At 39.6% G+C, this 15278-nt stretch overlaps 2 protein-coding genes and 1 pseudogene across 2 annotated transcripts; 1 reads left to right on the top strand and 2 right to left on the bottom strand.

Moving 5' to 3' along the window:
- Positions 1-8605: 8605 nt before the first annotated feature.
- LOC127122581 (DNA replication licensing factor MCM7-like) lies at positions 8606-9358 on the bottom strand. The gene is made up of 3 exons (XM_051052890.1): positions 9285-9358; positions 8848-8970; positions 8606-8728 (listed from the first exon to the last, which is right to left on the bottom strand). The coding sequence occupies exons 1-3, from the start codon at positions 9333-9335 to the stop codon at positions 8606-8608; spliced, it is 297 nt and encodes a 98-aa protein (XP_050908847.1). The 5' UTR covers positions 9336-9358.
- Positions 9359-10035: 677 nt separating this feature from the next.
- Positions 10036-11237, bottom strand: LOC127122580 (uncharacterized). The gene is made up of 4 exons (XM_051052889.1): positions 11185-11237; positions 10657-10925; positions 10418-10539; positions 10036-10205 (listed from the first exon to the last, which is right to left on the bottom strand). Exons 1-4 carry the CDS (start codon positions 11235-11237, stop codon positions 10089-10091), a joined length of 561 nt encoding a protein of 186 aa, XP_050908846.1. The 3' UTR covers positions 10036-10088.
- Positions 11238-12734: 1497 nt separating this feature from the next.
- LOC127118857 (phosphoglucan, water dikinase, chloroplastic-like) lies at positions 12735-13353 on the top strand (annotated as a pseudogene).
- Positions 13354-15278: the final 1925 nt, after the last annotated feature.

Here is a 15278-nt window from a genome sequence, read left to right as displayed (position 1 = left end):
TGGCGAGTAAACCCTTAACTCCACTCCTTGTTACCCAATTATTTTCAATGTCGGACTTTGTCATGTGTAAAGCTGCGGCAACTTCTTCAGTCTTCGGAATCTTTTCCAGACCACTGAAAGGTACTTGATCAAGGATAGGTATCCCAAGCAGCTTGGAAAACTCTTCTAATGTGGGTACCAACTGATAATCTGGGAAAGTGAAGCAATGATGTTTAGGATCGAAGAACTGGAATAGAACTCTCATCATATCTTCTTTGAAACCCGTGGTAACCAAATCGAGGAGAGATCCATGTCTTTTGTTGAACTGAGCGCGATCGGGAAGTTCTGACACTAAATCCTTGAGTTGAGGAGAGATTGCTACAAGATTGATCCGGATAGTCTTCCTGGAAGCCATAACCTGTTTACCAGAGCAAAGCTAAATTCCTAAGTCCTTGAAGTGGTTAGTATAATGCCATGATGTTATGATGTTATGATGTTAAGTAAATAACAAGCACAAGCAAGTCACACAACCATCAGTCCTAGGTTTTAAGGCTTGCATGAGTTTCATAGGTAAGTACCCTCCCCACTGAAGTTTGGTTGGTTCAACCTGTCCTAGAATAGTAACCGGGTTCTAAAAGGATCTCCAATCATTGACTTTCCTTTAAGTCCACTTCAGTGCAACACCAAGTGGTTGACCGAAGCTTCCCTAAAGTCCAATCTCAAGGAGTGTAGTATCGAGTCTCAACCAAGCCCCAGTCGGAACCGAAGTCAGTTAGCTCACTACTTTCTAATGGCCAGGATGAGTCAATTAGGGTTCTAAAGGTCTGGTTAATGCTTTTATGACACCACGCGAATGCCAAATATTTCCTCAACTAACATGAGGAACATCAGGACATCCAAAGTGCCACATTAACCGTAGCCATCATTTTAACCATTCCAGTATACGCCGGATAGTCGCGATGATCTATTGCTACTTACCTAAGGTACACTAGATCCGGGTGTAGGATCTTTCACTCAAGCATAGGATACCCAAGCAATCCCTTAAAAGTAAATCAAATAATTCAAATAAGTGATCTTGTTTTAAGGTAACCTCTCTTTTTAAGGTCCCCAGCAGAGTCGCCAGTTCTGTCAAACGGTGAACTGGACTTTTTGTGTTTTTTTATCGCAATGTCGCGGTTAGCAAGAGTCGCCACCGACTTTTCTTTTATCCAATAAGGAAAGGTGGAAAAGAACAGGAAAGACCTTAATTTAGATTTTGGGTTCGGGAGGTACATTATACAAAGGGAAGGTGTTAGCACCCTTTGTATCCATGGTTATCCATGGGCTCTTAATTGCTCGATCACTTATATTATTTTTGTCTAAAAAAAAAGTGTTTGTGAATTGTTTAGAAAAATTGTTTTGAAAAGAGAATTTAACTTTGTAATGATTCTTGTATGAATGTATACAAAGTGATTATCTCGTTTAGTTTTGAAAATTGTTTAAAAAATATAACTCGGTAATGATTCTAGTATGAATGTATACCAAGTGGTGATTTTCTGAAGGTATTTTGAAAGGTGTGAGGTGTGAAAAAATGTTTTAGGTTGTGAGCCAGCAATTAAGAGTTATACCGACCCAAGGTCTTTATGAGTATTTCCTATCCTTATGAGGGTAAAACTGTCCTTATTATTGAGAAATAAGTAGTTTTATCCTTTGGATGTAAAAGGGTCATCGTAGGGTCGTCGATTGGTCATTGAAGGCAACAGCTATGAGGATACCTTAGCATTCGAAGGGACTATCATCTTTTAACCGTAGGCAACATCGGAGGGTCATCGAGGGACAAAGTTGTATATTCGAAGGCAACATCCGAGGGACTATAATTTATTTTATGATGATTTAACCGAAGGGTCTTTGCTAAGGGTATCCCCACGTTCGCGGGACATGACCGTAATATCGTAATCGTAAGGCAACAAAGAGAGGTCCAAGATCACTTATTCAAATGCAAAGTTTTACAATTAATTATATAATTAGGATGAAACTCCACATAAAATTATTAAAAATAATATATTAAAAAATTAATACATTAGAAATTAATACATTAAAAAATAATTTAGGGTGAAACTCCACAAGGGTACCCCACAAATAAAGTGGAATACCTAGCCAATAACCTTTTCCTGGGATATGTGAACCTTTACGAAACTCAAAAAAAGAAACATGTCAGAACACCAAATCAGGGGGCAATCGAAGATTACACCGGAGAAATATCACAACAAGGGCAAAAAGGCAGTCCTTGACGAAGGAACCGCGCTACCTGCAGGGATATGAATACAAAACACAAAACATGTATCTCAGAGTAAAATGCCACCAAGGGGCTCAAACATTGCCTCCTATCGAGGTCTTCCAGCTAAGAAAGCGATAAAGTATGAGAAAGGGAAAAAATTACCACACGAATAAAGATCCGAAGCTATAGCAGTTAAAGGGGCAAGAAACCCTGAAATGTCTCCAGCTGGACCGTCAAGGGAAATCAGTCAACACGAATAATCAGAATAAAACTCCAGGGGTATCCCGCAAATAAAGTGGGAAACCACGCGAGTGTCTCTGCGAAAGCCATGTGAGCCCTCACAAAACTCGACAAAGGGTTAGAGCAGCAGGATGAAATCAAGAGAAAACAATGCCATGGAAACACAAGACAGATTAGAATAAACAAAATAGGGTAACCCAGAGTTGCCCCTAAATCAAAATGTAACCACATGAATAATTCCATCAAAATTCACAAAAGGCTCACAAAAAAAGTATCAAATTCACCCATAATACCTCATACATTTAGAGCATTCAAATAAAAGGCATAAAGATGATGGATATAGGGCATACCTGATTGGAGAGCTTGATTGAAATTGAGTTGCACCCGTGAGGTTTACAAGTTGAGTTCCCTTCAGGGTTTGGAGGTTGCTCTGAACTCTATTGGCTTTTCTCTCACTATCTTTTTCCTCAGGGTTTTGTTCCAAGGAAACCTCAGAGTGTTTTGCTTCTCTTCCTTCTTTCTCCAGTGAATCTCCCAGTGTAAACTCCAAGTCTGAAGCTTCAGTATTTATAGACTAATTTCGTGGGTAATGGGCTTGGAATGAGGGAGACCCAAGTCCAAAATAATTCATTTATTTTAATTATTTAATTAATTAATTAATTAATTAATTAATTAATTAATAAAAAAAATTTTCTTTTTTTTTTTCTTTTTTTTCGTTTTTTTTTTTTTTTTTTTTTTTTTTTTTTTTTTTTTTTTAGGAAAAATGATGGGTAATTTTTGGGGTATGACAGTGCACTATCAGAGTGCGGTCCGGTAGATTATTGGGGTTCATTGTAAGTGGAAAGGAGGAATCGAGGTTGATCCTGCCGAAAAAAAAGACAAAAAAAGAAGAGAAAAAAAAAGAGACAAAAAAGAAGAAAGGAAAAAAAAACAAGAAGTGCCTGAACCAAGAACAAAGAAAGAGGTTCGTGGTCTCTTAGGTAGATTGAACCGCATTTCATGGTTCACATCTCATCTAACAGCCACGTGTGAAACCATACTCAAGTTGTTGAGAAAAGATCAAATGGTCAGGTGAAATAATGATTGCCAAGGGGCATTGAAAATAAAAAAAAAATAAGTTGCAGGAACCTCTGATTCTGACGCCTCTTGTGGAAAGAGACTGTTAATTTGTACTTGACGGTCCTTGAGGGGTCTATGGGGTGTATTGGGTCAGCATGACAAGTCTTGTCGAAAAGAGCATGCAATTTACCTTAGCAAAAAGTTTATCGACTGTGAAACAATACATTCATTGTTCTAGAAAACTTGTTGTACTTTGGCATATGCTGCTCGCCGACTGAGACAGTATATGCTGGTTAATACAACTTTGTGGATTTCCGAGATGGATCCGATCAAGTATAGGTTTGGGAATCTAGCATTGACCGGACGGGTTGGGAGAGTGCAAAAGAATGTTGACTGATTTGTGATACTCTCAGAAGGCGATAAAGGGGAGTGTAATGTCTGGTTACATCGCCCCGCAACCCATTGAGGATTATCAACCGAGGAAGTTTGAGTTCCCTGATGAGGACATCTCGAGGTACTCTAATCGAAAGATTGAGAGTAACCGATCCCGGAGGAGGGGCCTGACCCTGAATTCGAACGGATTATGATGTCTGATGGGGTTAATGTGAAGGAGTTAGTGCTGCTTTGGTAATGCCGAAAGGATCCCATGTTCCTTTTGCTGCCCGGACGAGCATTTGAATGCACCAACAATGGTGGCTGAGTACGAAGTTTGTATCCTGGGCATTGATCTTCGGTGCGTGCATCTACTGGGGCAACGCCTTTCTCGTTGGTATATGGGATGGAAGCCGTGTTACAGGTCGAGGTTCAAATTCCCTCTTTGAGAGTCCTGATGGACGTGAAATTGCAAGAGGCGGAGTGGGTAAGGACCCGGTACGAAGAGTTGAGCCTGATTGAGGAAAAGAGGCTGGCGGCCATCTGTCATGGGCAGTTATACCAGCAGAGGATGAAACGTGCTTTTGACAGAAAGGTACAACCTCGGGTATATCACGTGGGTGATATGGTGCTGAAAAGGATCCTTCCTCCTCAAAACGATCGAAGGGGCAAATGGACACCCAATTATGAAGGTCCATTCGTGGTCAAGAAGGTTTTCTCTGGCGGAGCCTTGTTGCTAACGACCATGGATGGCGAAGATTTTCCATCCCCTGTGAATGCGGACGCAGTTAAAAAAATACTTCGTATGAAGAGACCCGCTGGACGAAAAGAATAAAATAGTCCAGGCAAAAATGGGCATCCCGGCGGACCAAAAACAGAAAGAAAGGTTCGGGCAAAAATTAGGGATAAAATGAAAAATTGTACACCCGGCAAGTCGAAAACCTAGAAAGGCGACTTGGGCAAAAAGGGGTATCCCGGTGGACTGAAAACCCGAAAGGGCGGTCCAAGCAAAAGAGGGATTGAAACAAATGACTGCGTCTGGCATGATCGTTTGCGCTTTGGTTAAAGCATCATGGATAATACCCGGTAGGGATCAATCAGAAGCGTCTTGTTCAGAAGGCAGAAAGCACGGAGAGTCTGAGGACATATGGGGTGTAACCGAGTTGGAACTCGATGAGATCACGGGTTTCGCATTGCCATTAGGATAGATTTTTCCTTTGGTGCGCAATTACCTCTTTTCAGGAATTGCTTCCTTTGTGTTGCTCAATTTGAGCCACACTTTTTCAATCAATAAAATGCATATTCGGTCAAATAATTTTGTTTTTTTTTTCATTACCACTTTGATTGCAAAAACATCCAGATATTTTTGATAAAGAATTTGCATTTTAAGACATACAGGTCCCTTCCAATGCATGCATATAAGATTGGAAGCTTGAAATCTTATTCGGAAGGTGGAGTGACCCCAAGTGTTGAAATCTTGACACGCCTGGGGCACGGTTTTATCTAACGATCTTTTTTGCAGGTGCTGTTAGATATTTTCACTCACTTGTAGGTTGTGATGTGGGAGCCGTTGACAAACAATCCCCACGGAGTCCAATCAGGGACGAAAGGATAGAAGTGTGGTGAAAAAGACGGCGAGGACGTACGACGATCCTTGGAATTAATCAAGAAGACTCTTCAAAGTATGAAGATTGAAAAGTCTGTATAAATCCAGGAGTTCGTTCTCCGTCGAGTACGGAGCGGTCGAGGAGTACAAAGAGATGAATCAGAAAAGTCCAGACGAGTCTGGGAGCTCTCAAAAGTGGAAAGCTGACAATGGAGTTGGATGATGAGTACCCATAGTTCGACGAGTCGACGGGTGTTCAGTACCATAATTTCCTCATACCCAAGCAGAGTCGTGAGGACTAATTCCCCAGCAGATTCAAGGTCTGTGACTTCCCTGGCAGGGTTAGGATGGTTATCCCCAGCAGGTTTCAGATCAATGCTTCCCCAGCAGCCAGGCCTGAAGGTTGCTCTTTCCCAGCGGAAGTATCTGTGTGCGGTGTTTTCCCAAGCAGAGTCGGGATTGATATCCCCAGCAAGTCAAAGACAGTTGGTTCCCCACAGAGCGCATTGGTGGTTCTTGTCCCTAGCAATTCCCCAAGCGGACTGAATGCAAAGGAGGTTATCCCCAGCAAGGGTTGCCTTTTCCCAGCAGCAGCGCTATTCCCCAGCAGGGTGGAGTTGGAGCGATGGAGAGTCCCTCGGCAGAATGTCTCGAGCTCCTCAGAAGAGTCCCTTGAGGGGGATATTTTTTATGCATTCATCATGTAGATAAGCATAGCATATTGCATAAATCGCGTAGCATTTCCATGAGTATGGAGCATTACGCTGAAAAAATCATGCATCATCATTGCAAACATAAGCTAGTCTCAAGCCGTGGTTACCGTTTGAGGTTTGGTTTTTCCAGTGGGAGAAAATTCTACTCAAGCCGTGGTTACCGTTTGAGGAGTGGTTTTGCTAGTTGGATCAGCAACAGCATTGCAAGCGTCAGTTACTCGAGCCGTGGTTACCGCTTGAGATTTGGTTTCACTGGATGGTGAAGATGTTACTCGGATGAGTTTAACATCATGACGCGATCAGCGCGATTCAAGCCGTGGTTACCGCTTGAGATTTGGTTTCACCGGATGGTGAAGATGTTACTCGGATGAGTTTAACATCATGACGCGATCATCGCGATTCAAGCCGTGGTTACCGCTTGAGATTTGGTTTCACCGGATGGTGTCATACCCCAATTTTGGTCCTGAATTTTTTATGTTTTTTATTTTTGTTTAGCATGCTTGGCCTAACCTTACTTTGGTTTTATATGAGGATTGGTCTTGATCCAAAGTCATGGTGTTGTTCATGTGATTGTTAATGCACATATGGTCTTGGTCATCTGAACAACCAAGCTTCTTGTGTTTCAAGCCACTTGCTAGTCATGTTATTGGTTCATGGATACTATGTCAAAACCCTGACCTTATGGTCTCATTTCATGGCCTTGTTCATGTGCATTATCAGTCAAGTTATTTTTCAAAAGTCAAACATTCCAAGTCATAAATAAACCAATGGTAAAACCAAATTTCAAATCATTTTTCAAACCATTTCAATCCATTTCATGTCATTTTAAACCATTACACACTACAACAAACAAGACCTTAGACAACGCTTTTTTTAGCCTTAGACAGCGCTTTAAAGCGCTGTCTAAACCTCCGCTGCTAAAGGTTTAGACAGCGCTTTTTTAAATCTTAAAAGCGCTGTCTAAGCCCCCCCCCCTTAGACAGCGCTTTGGCCAAAAGCGCTTTATAAGACCCTCTTATTTTAAATTTTTTAGGTATACCGTAGACAGCGCTTTTGAAAAGCGCTGTCTAAGCCCCACCCCCTTAGACAGCGCTTTGGCCAAAAGCGGTTTCTAAGACCCTCCTATTTTAATTTTATTAGGTATACCTTAGACAGCGCTTTTCAAAAAGCGCTGTCTAAGTCCCCCCCCCCCCCTTAGACAGCGCTTTTGCCTAAAGCGCTTTCTAATCCCCCCCTTAGACAGCGCTTTTTACAAAAGCGCTGTCTAAGGTATACGAAAATTTTTGGCAACACCAGGATCCCCCATCAAACATATATGTAGATCTCCTCTAATCTGCAATTAAATGAAATTTATAATATTTAGTTATTTAGTTGTGTACTCCAACACAGACAACATAAATTAAATCAAAAGCAGAACAAACTTAGCATAAAGTTTGAGGGAGGAAACAAAACAAAAATTTCATACAAATCACTAATACCGTTACAATTTAATAAATGATATCATGTCTTTATCCCTAATAATTCAACATGATTATTTTTATGTAAATCTTAAGCTCCATTAAACATGTGCGCTTCAAATAATATGAAGTTTATTACCTTCATTCCATCTTTCAATTGCCGTTGGGGTGCACCAACAAGAAGCAGCAGCAGTGCTTTCTTAATATCTTCATGTCCAAAAATTTCAGGAGCTAGTGACCTTGCCAGCTTATCATAGATATCACCATCTTCTGCTAAACGTTTGATCTGCTCTTCCTCATCTCCTCTAAGTTCATATCTATGACATAATTAAATTATTAGGAAGTTGCATGTAACTACATTCCCCAAACTACTGTAATAAGATTAACTAGGCATAAATTTCATTGCGCGCAAACAAGTCATGACAATATCCCAGTAGACAGCAACCCAAGCAAAAAATGGAATAAAAAGTCCAAGAAGCACTGCTGTATTGGAAGTGGGGTAAAAATAAAGGGATTGGTTATTATAAAATAAAAGATCTGCAAGTGTAACTTACTCTTCATATTTTTTCTTAAAATGAGAAACAAACATGGCCTCTAAGTATGTGTCAGCAACTAGGCCAGCACGCATTGCTCTAAAACCAACATAAGGTATAGGAAGAAAAATCCCTGATAGTTCAACAACATCACCCGGAGCTACCTGATAATACACAATGAGCAAGTTAGTAAACAGTAGCAGAAATATAGCCAGTTAAACTTCAATATGTACACCAAATCATTGTAATTATTAATCATGATTAGTGCCCTGGTGTTTTATGAGATAACTTTATTCATATGATTGTCAGGTAAGGTCAAGTTCATATTAAAGGAATACAACTATGTATTGACACATTTCAGGTACTTGATAACAATTGAAATAGTAATGTTAGTTCAGTTCCATTGGAAGGGAATAGCAAACCTTTCTAGTGAGTTCTCCCCTAAGATGAACAATCATTGTTCGAGGAATATGACCCTTTGGAACATGTTCAGCTAACTCTTGGATTTTTGCCTGCAATTTAACCATTTAAAAACTCCTTATTCCATAGTTAATAAGCAATGATGCAGAACATGAAAAATAAAGTAATTAAGAATGTATCAGAATTTGATGGATCAAAGTATAGTACAAACCTCTTGAAATCTCAAAAACTTTGATGCTCTCAGTTGAAGGATGACATTACCCTTGCTCTTGTTCATGACACAACGCCTTGATGGACACTCAAACAAGGGCATGAATATTCTAGCTGTTACTTCCTATTTAGAGAGGGGAGAAAACATCAAAGTTAAAAAACTCCAAAACAATCAAAGCCTTACCCAAATCCCAACAATGATAACAACCAAGTATTATCCCACTAAGTGGGTTTGGTTAGCCATACCCCACAACTGAGAAAAAAATCCATCCCAAAAATCTAACAAAGTTTAATCATACTTATAAATAAATTATAGTAGTAATACTTAACATAGTTGGTTAACCTTCTGACCTCCAAATCCTAATCCAGATACCAGAACTGAACAATTTCATTTCCTTTTCTATATAAAACAGTTCTCGCATTACTCTAATAAACTACCTGGTAGATTTCAAAGCCACAATCCTCACAGGTGTACACAGCAACCTGCATCAATGGTTTGACATCAGAGCATCGAGTGATTACATAATAATTTTTTACGGTGATAATTTTGCTGCATCAATACTTTTTATGCATAATGTTTCTGCAAAGGTTGTTTAAATATTATTATTACGGTGATTACATTAATGGAGATTAAAAAGCATATCAATGAAAAGATTTGAGATAGTTTAAAACTTTTTACCTGTTTGCAAATTGAACAAAACCACAGCCCTTTCCAATAGGTATCTTAACAGAGGTTATCTCACCATACTCGGAGAATGTCTGCCTAAGATCTTCATCTGTAACATTAGGGTCGAGTCCTCCAACAAATATCTATAATCAATCAATGATTAGCTATAGAAAACTAGTAATTAATCATAAGTTGCTATAAAGAAAAACCTAATAATATAAGAGCAGAAAGAAAACTCACAGTTGTGTTGGTAGAATCTGTCTCAGATTGGCTCGATGTGCCATTTGACTGGCCTCCTAAATAAAGAAAGAAACAGACAAAACAATTCATCGTGTATATTATATGATTTCATTATAAAATTCGAGAAATAGATATTCACAATATTCATCGTGGAATCGCATTATCTTTTGATTTGGATTTTGTGGGAGTCTATTTCATAACAATATTCCACGAGCAACATCCAAAGTGTCAAAACAAAACAAATCCTGATTGTAACAACATTTCACCCATCATGACCCATACACCTGTAGTTGGTAATCTTCGACGGCCCTACACTTGCTCCTAAGCCAAGCATTTCACCTTCCAACAATAAGCGGATTCTTGTTCTTGTATATGTAATAGCTCATGCACAATTTCTCTAAAGTCGCAACTGAATGCTGCATAGGATTTAGCTTTATATCCATCATCATTCTCTGCCATAACAAGATCAAAACATCAAACATCCTCCTAAAAACTAGAAAAACAGACTAATAATGTGAAATTGTAATTTGATTTTAACCTCGATTGCAACCTTATCACTTTACAATATTAAAATCTTCAATCGAAATGAACATTGAAAACAGAAAATAAAGAACATTTAACTAAACCAAAAGGTCCTCCAGAAAAGCAAAAATGAAAATCAAACCTGAAAATCAGCTCCATATTTTTCAACTAGACGACTAATATAAAGACGCTGAATTGAAGTCAAAGGTTGAGGAAGTGCACTTTTACCATCTCTTCTCCTCTTTCCCAGTGCCGATTTCAAATCTACAAACCCAAAATTCACAAAATTCAAACTCATTTTAACAAAATATAAACAATTTCTGACACAAAAACACACTAATTGTTGAAGTAAGAGAAGATAATGAATTGAGGAGAATATACCGTCTTCTTCGAGATCACTGCCGGAATCGTTGGGGTCATCGGAAACAGAAGGAGCTTGAAGATTATCGGTGAGGGAGTTAGGGTCATTGACGACACCGAAGGAGTTGTAGTTTTGTGTGACGCTTCCTTTTTCATCCCATTTAGGGTCTTCTACAAGGGATTGTAACAGTTTGGGAGGAATGGTGAAAGCGGGTTTCAAAACTTTAGGGTTCTTCTTTGGAAGACCCACACGAACCTTAGGTCGAGAATTCTTGTATTTTCTTCGTGGTCTATATTTTAATTGAAAGACTTTAAACAGCGCTTTCTCAAAAGCGCTGACTAAGGTCTATATTTAAAAGCGCTTTCTAAAAGCGCTGTCTAAGGGGGGGGGGGGGTCTTAGACAGCGCTTTCTAAAAGCGCTGTCTAAGACCCCCCCTTAGACAGCGCTTTCATTATTTTTTTAGAACATTTTCCGTGTTTTATTTTTATTTTAACCTTAGACAGCGCTTTCTTTTAAAAGCGCTGTCTAAGATGCGCTGTTAAAAAACCTTTTTGGCGTAGTGACATTTGATTCTACACAAGAAAGTACAAGTCTTGACATTTTTGAGCAAATGTTGATTTTGGTCAATAGTTGACTTTTCGGTCAACTTTGACCAAAGTCAATCCAAAATCCAAAAGCCCTAATTTTCACCACAATCATCAATCATTTGTCCATTTACAAGAAAAAATGAAAAAAAAACATAAAAGATAGGCTGATACAAATATGAATAGCACGCCACTCTTGACAAAGTTGGATAAGAATGTTAGAGATGATATTTTTTATCATAACTGACACATATTATACAGCATAGAAAACATTGAGGAATATGGTGGCAGTATCATATGAATGTCCTTATATATACACAGAGATGTCAGCCACAATCAAAATATACATCAAGTATTCCCACCATGTTCACGTACACTTGAACAGAATGATTCATGAGGCATCAACTGAAACAGGTAATGCATTCAGTTCAATATGCTGTTTATCGTCGCTGCCAGGGTGAACAAAGACAGTAGCATGAGCCTCGGAATGCGATTTATTGGCTCCTTCTTGTGAAACAGATATTGAGCTCAAGGACATTTTGTCACCGCTATTGCTTTGACCGTCTTGATCATTGGATTGTAAAAGGGATCGGGATCTCCTGCCCTCAGCCAGTGCTTGAGAATCCTGAATAGATGAGATGAGGCTCACAAAGGATACTTCCAACCCTTTCCTCCGCAATGAAGCCGTCAGCCTGCATACAAGGCCAAAAGATGAAGCATTATTAAAATAAAGTCCACTAATTGCATAAAGATATGAAGAGGAGAGTTAACAAACCTTAGCTGACTCTACTGGAACTGTTCCATCACCATCAACACACACGAATCTGGGCTGAATATTATACTAAGGAAATGAAATGCCTGGGGAGTAGTTTACACAGATGTAACACAACACACAATGAAGCCTGGCTAAATCCAAAAATCAGCAAGATGGCAAAGCTCACCATGGCTGCAGGCACATGAACCTTGTCTTTCCTTGCTTGCTGTTGTTGCCAATGCAAAATCCACACATCATATTTATGCCCACAAACCAATGCCTAACCTCTTGTGCAGAATCACAACACCCTGCAACCTATACAGCAGACCATAACCCCGCAGTGAATATGCACCAACACACAACATTCTTATCGGCATCATTTCTGCCATGAATATTGTGGTTCATAGCAAGGACCAATTGTAGAGTCCTCCTGCAGCAGTTGGAAAACCACAACATTGCATCATCAAGTAATGACCTTTTAATCATAAGCATAGCAGTCCAATTCAGCTAACATTTGCAACAGCCATCCAATGCTAATTAACCAAACACAACCTAGTAACATACCTGTGGGAACACTGCTGTGTAAAACCAGACCAAGGTTGAACTTAGGCGAGTGGAAATACATGGATAAGGTGTGCTGCAGAATTGAGCAACACTAAACCTACAATCATCAACCCCATTCCTCATTGGAAGCATATGCTGCTAACTCAAGCCATCGACCCAGCTTGCCTTGCCATACTATGACTATACCCACCTGCATCAAGCCAAATTACCATGACCATAGCTTGCTGCAATAACCCAGGCCAAATACCATGTTTTGAAGATGGAGGTCACCACCGTCCCAATAGGCATGCTGAGATTTCAAGGCTTATATTTCGCCACTTAGAGCGACATACAACTCAAAAGGATGTATCTCCACAGGAAGTTCTAGTTATTCGAAAGATTCATCCATGTTTGCCATCTTTCAAGGCAGAATTCACGGCATTTGTTCCTCTGACTCGAATTAGAGATATTGCTCATCGAAATGACATTCCACATGACCTCAAGACACAAATTAAACATACAATACCAAACAAGCTTCACCGTAATGCGGGTCCTGAAGACTTGGTTGCTACAGAAGCTATGCTTGCTAAAAATCACAAAGAACCCTGGAGAATATAGTGAAGCATTTGTAGAACAGTTCAAGGTATTTCATCGGGAACTCAAAGACTTCTTTAATGCTGGCAGTCTTGCCGAACAACTAGAATCAATTTATGAATCTCTGGATGAATATGGCATGTCAGCACTTGATTCATTTTTTGAGTGCAAAAAGAATATGGCTACTACAGCTGTGACGATAGTGCTCTATCGGCTCAGAATGTGATTGAAAGTGACCAATTTCATCTTACCCAATGCAGCAAGCCAAAGCATAATGACAAATAGTCCAAGCAACCATGCAAACTCAGTCCCTACATTAGCCTAGCAAATAACCATTTAACTGTTAACACAGGCATCCTGCAGACCTGAAGAAACAGAAAAATGGACAGCAAAACATCATAAACCAGAATGAAACCTATAGAGAAGACATGGAAAAGATGTTGAACCATACGGCAATGTTGAAAAATGCACAAACCAAGGTCATAACCAACCAGAAATGTCATGAATACCAAGCCATGGAGTATGTTGACTTACCATGATGATAAAACCATCAAAACTTGTCCAAATAGAATTACACTTGCTGCACCTACAACATGAGGTTTGCATCATATCATACCATGGCCTGGACCCTAGATCTTTCCTGAAGCCATCACTGCAGTTTAGTTCACAAATGAAGCCCACCATATCCAACACCAGTCCAGGTACACGCATCCACATCTTGCAGCCAACATGAAGCCTAGTCAAGTTTGTTTCAATGCCTAAGTGCAAGTCAACAAACACCCTGCAGCCATCAATCCAAATATGTGAGCCAACCATACATCACTCTCCATAAACATGTCTTAATAGAGTAATACATTTGGTCACTTGAAACTCACCATGACAGGGGTAATGCATACAACAATTGGCCCTACAGCATGCTATGATCCTGTTACATTAGATGTCTACATCGAATCCAAAATTCTACAGATGGATAGCATCTTTTCCAAGGCCAACCAATTTGTTACGAAAATAACTTGTCCAAGTCAGAATGTGACTTCATGCTGCAACCTCTTGATCTCCTACTGGAAGTCCAAAGAATGGCCATTGGAAAGTCTGCTGCAATCCTGGTTCATAACTTTCAAACCTGACCACAAACATCATAAAAAACAATTCAAATAATATCATGCCATGGAATGGTCTGGCCAGAAAGAATTTGTCGCCTCACCTGAAGTTCCTTTCATAGTTGATGATTCAGAAGCTGGAGTGTTGAAGAATCATGGAACTTTAAGTTTCCTAAAGGTTCATGATGCGGATCACATGGTTCCAATGGACCGACCCAAGGCTTCTTTAGAGATGTTGAAGAAGTGGACTCAAGGAACCCTTTCCATATCTGGAACTGAGGAGGAGGTATTGGTTGCAGAGTTGTAATCTCTTCATGCAATTAGTCTACATCAAGGTGAAAAAAGAAGTTGAGTGAGATGCTTTTGTTCTACTAAACACAATTCATACTATCTACAATGACAGAATCAAGGCAAAATCAAAACAACTCTCGCCAATTTCACTGCAGTAAAAAAAAGGCAGAGAAGATTCCCAAGCGTTAAAAATTCAAGAAACATCCCAATTTGGCATTGAGACAAATTCAAAAAAAAGAAAGTATGGAGCTCATGTTACCTTTTCCAGACCAAACACCAAATGAGGTAGACAACTGTGAGCACCTTAAAGGACTTCCGAAGGGATACCTTTTTGATCTCCATAGCAAAATCCAAAACCCTAAAAGGGTGGGCATAAAAGGAGGCGCGTCCACTGTTCACAGGAGGAGGTTCTGAAAGACAACAAAAATCAGCCAAAAAACCGTAGGAGTCATTGGAGACGACGAGAAGAAAGCCTAAACCCTAATCAAGGAAAAAGGAGAAAGAAGAGTAAGGAATCCCATACTTGCTGCACTCGCCTCCGAAGTATCCCTATCTGGTAGATTTTTCACCTCTTTATCATTTTTCTTTTCAAATCCGCAAATGTTTGTATATTGCTTTGATGCGTCTGAATCACTTCTCTACAAAGGATTTGTTCCTTCTTGTTGCTTTAATGGTTAGGTTTGTTTCCTTTGTTGTTTAAGAGTTTGTTGGCCGTGGCGATGATTGCTTGCCTCTGCGTTGCCTGTAGTGTTGAGGTTGGATTTACGTTAGAAGT

This window comes from Lathyrus oleraceus, chromosome 2, assembly GCF_024323335.1.
Source record: "Lathyrus oleraceus cultivar Zhongwan6 chromosome 2, CAAS_Psat_ZW6_1.0, whole genome shotgun sequence".
NCBI lineage: Eukaryota > Viridiplantae > Streptophyta > Magnoliopsida > Fabales > Fabaceae > Lathyrus > Lathyrus oleraceus.
This window is presented reverse-complemented; position numbering and strand designations above follow the sequence as displayed.

What these genes read in the sequence shown, in the direction of transcription:
- LOC127122580 (XM_051052889.1), bottom strand. Translation starts at nt 11,237, where the DNA reads ATGTCAAGACTTGTACTTTCTTGTGTAGAATCAAATGTCACTACGCCA. An exon ending in AATGTCACTACGCCAAAAAG is followed by an intron (nt 10,926 to 11,184) that starts GTTTTTTAACAG and finishes ATTAAAATATAG; the next exon opens with ACCACGAAGAAAATACAAGA. An exon ending in AATATGGAGCTGATTTTCAG is followed by an intron (nt 10,206 to 10,417) that starts GTTTGATTTTCA and finishes TTGTTATGGCAG; the next exon opens with AGAATGATGATGGATATAAA.
- LOC127122581 (XM_051052890.1), bottom strand. Translation starts at nt 9,335, where the DNA reads ATGCAGGTTGCTGTGTACACCTGTGAGGATTGTGGCTTTGAAATCTAC. An exon ending in GTGGCTTTGAAATCTACCAG is followed by an intron (nt 8,971 to 9,284) that starts GTAGTTTATTAG and finishes CTCTCTAAATAG; the next exon opens with GAAGTAACAGCTAGAATATT. An exon ending in AGTTTTTGAGATTTCAAGAG is followed by an intron (nt 8,729 to 8,847) that starts GTTTGTACTATA and finishes GTTAAATTGCAG; the next exon opens with GCAAAAATCCAAGAGTTAGC.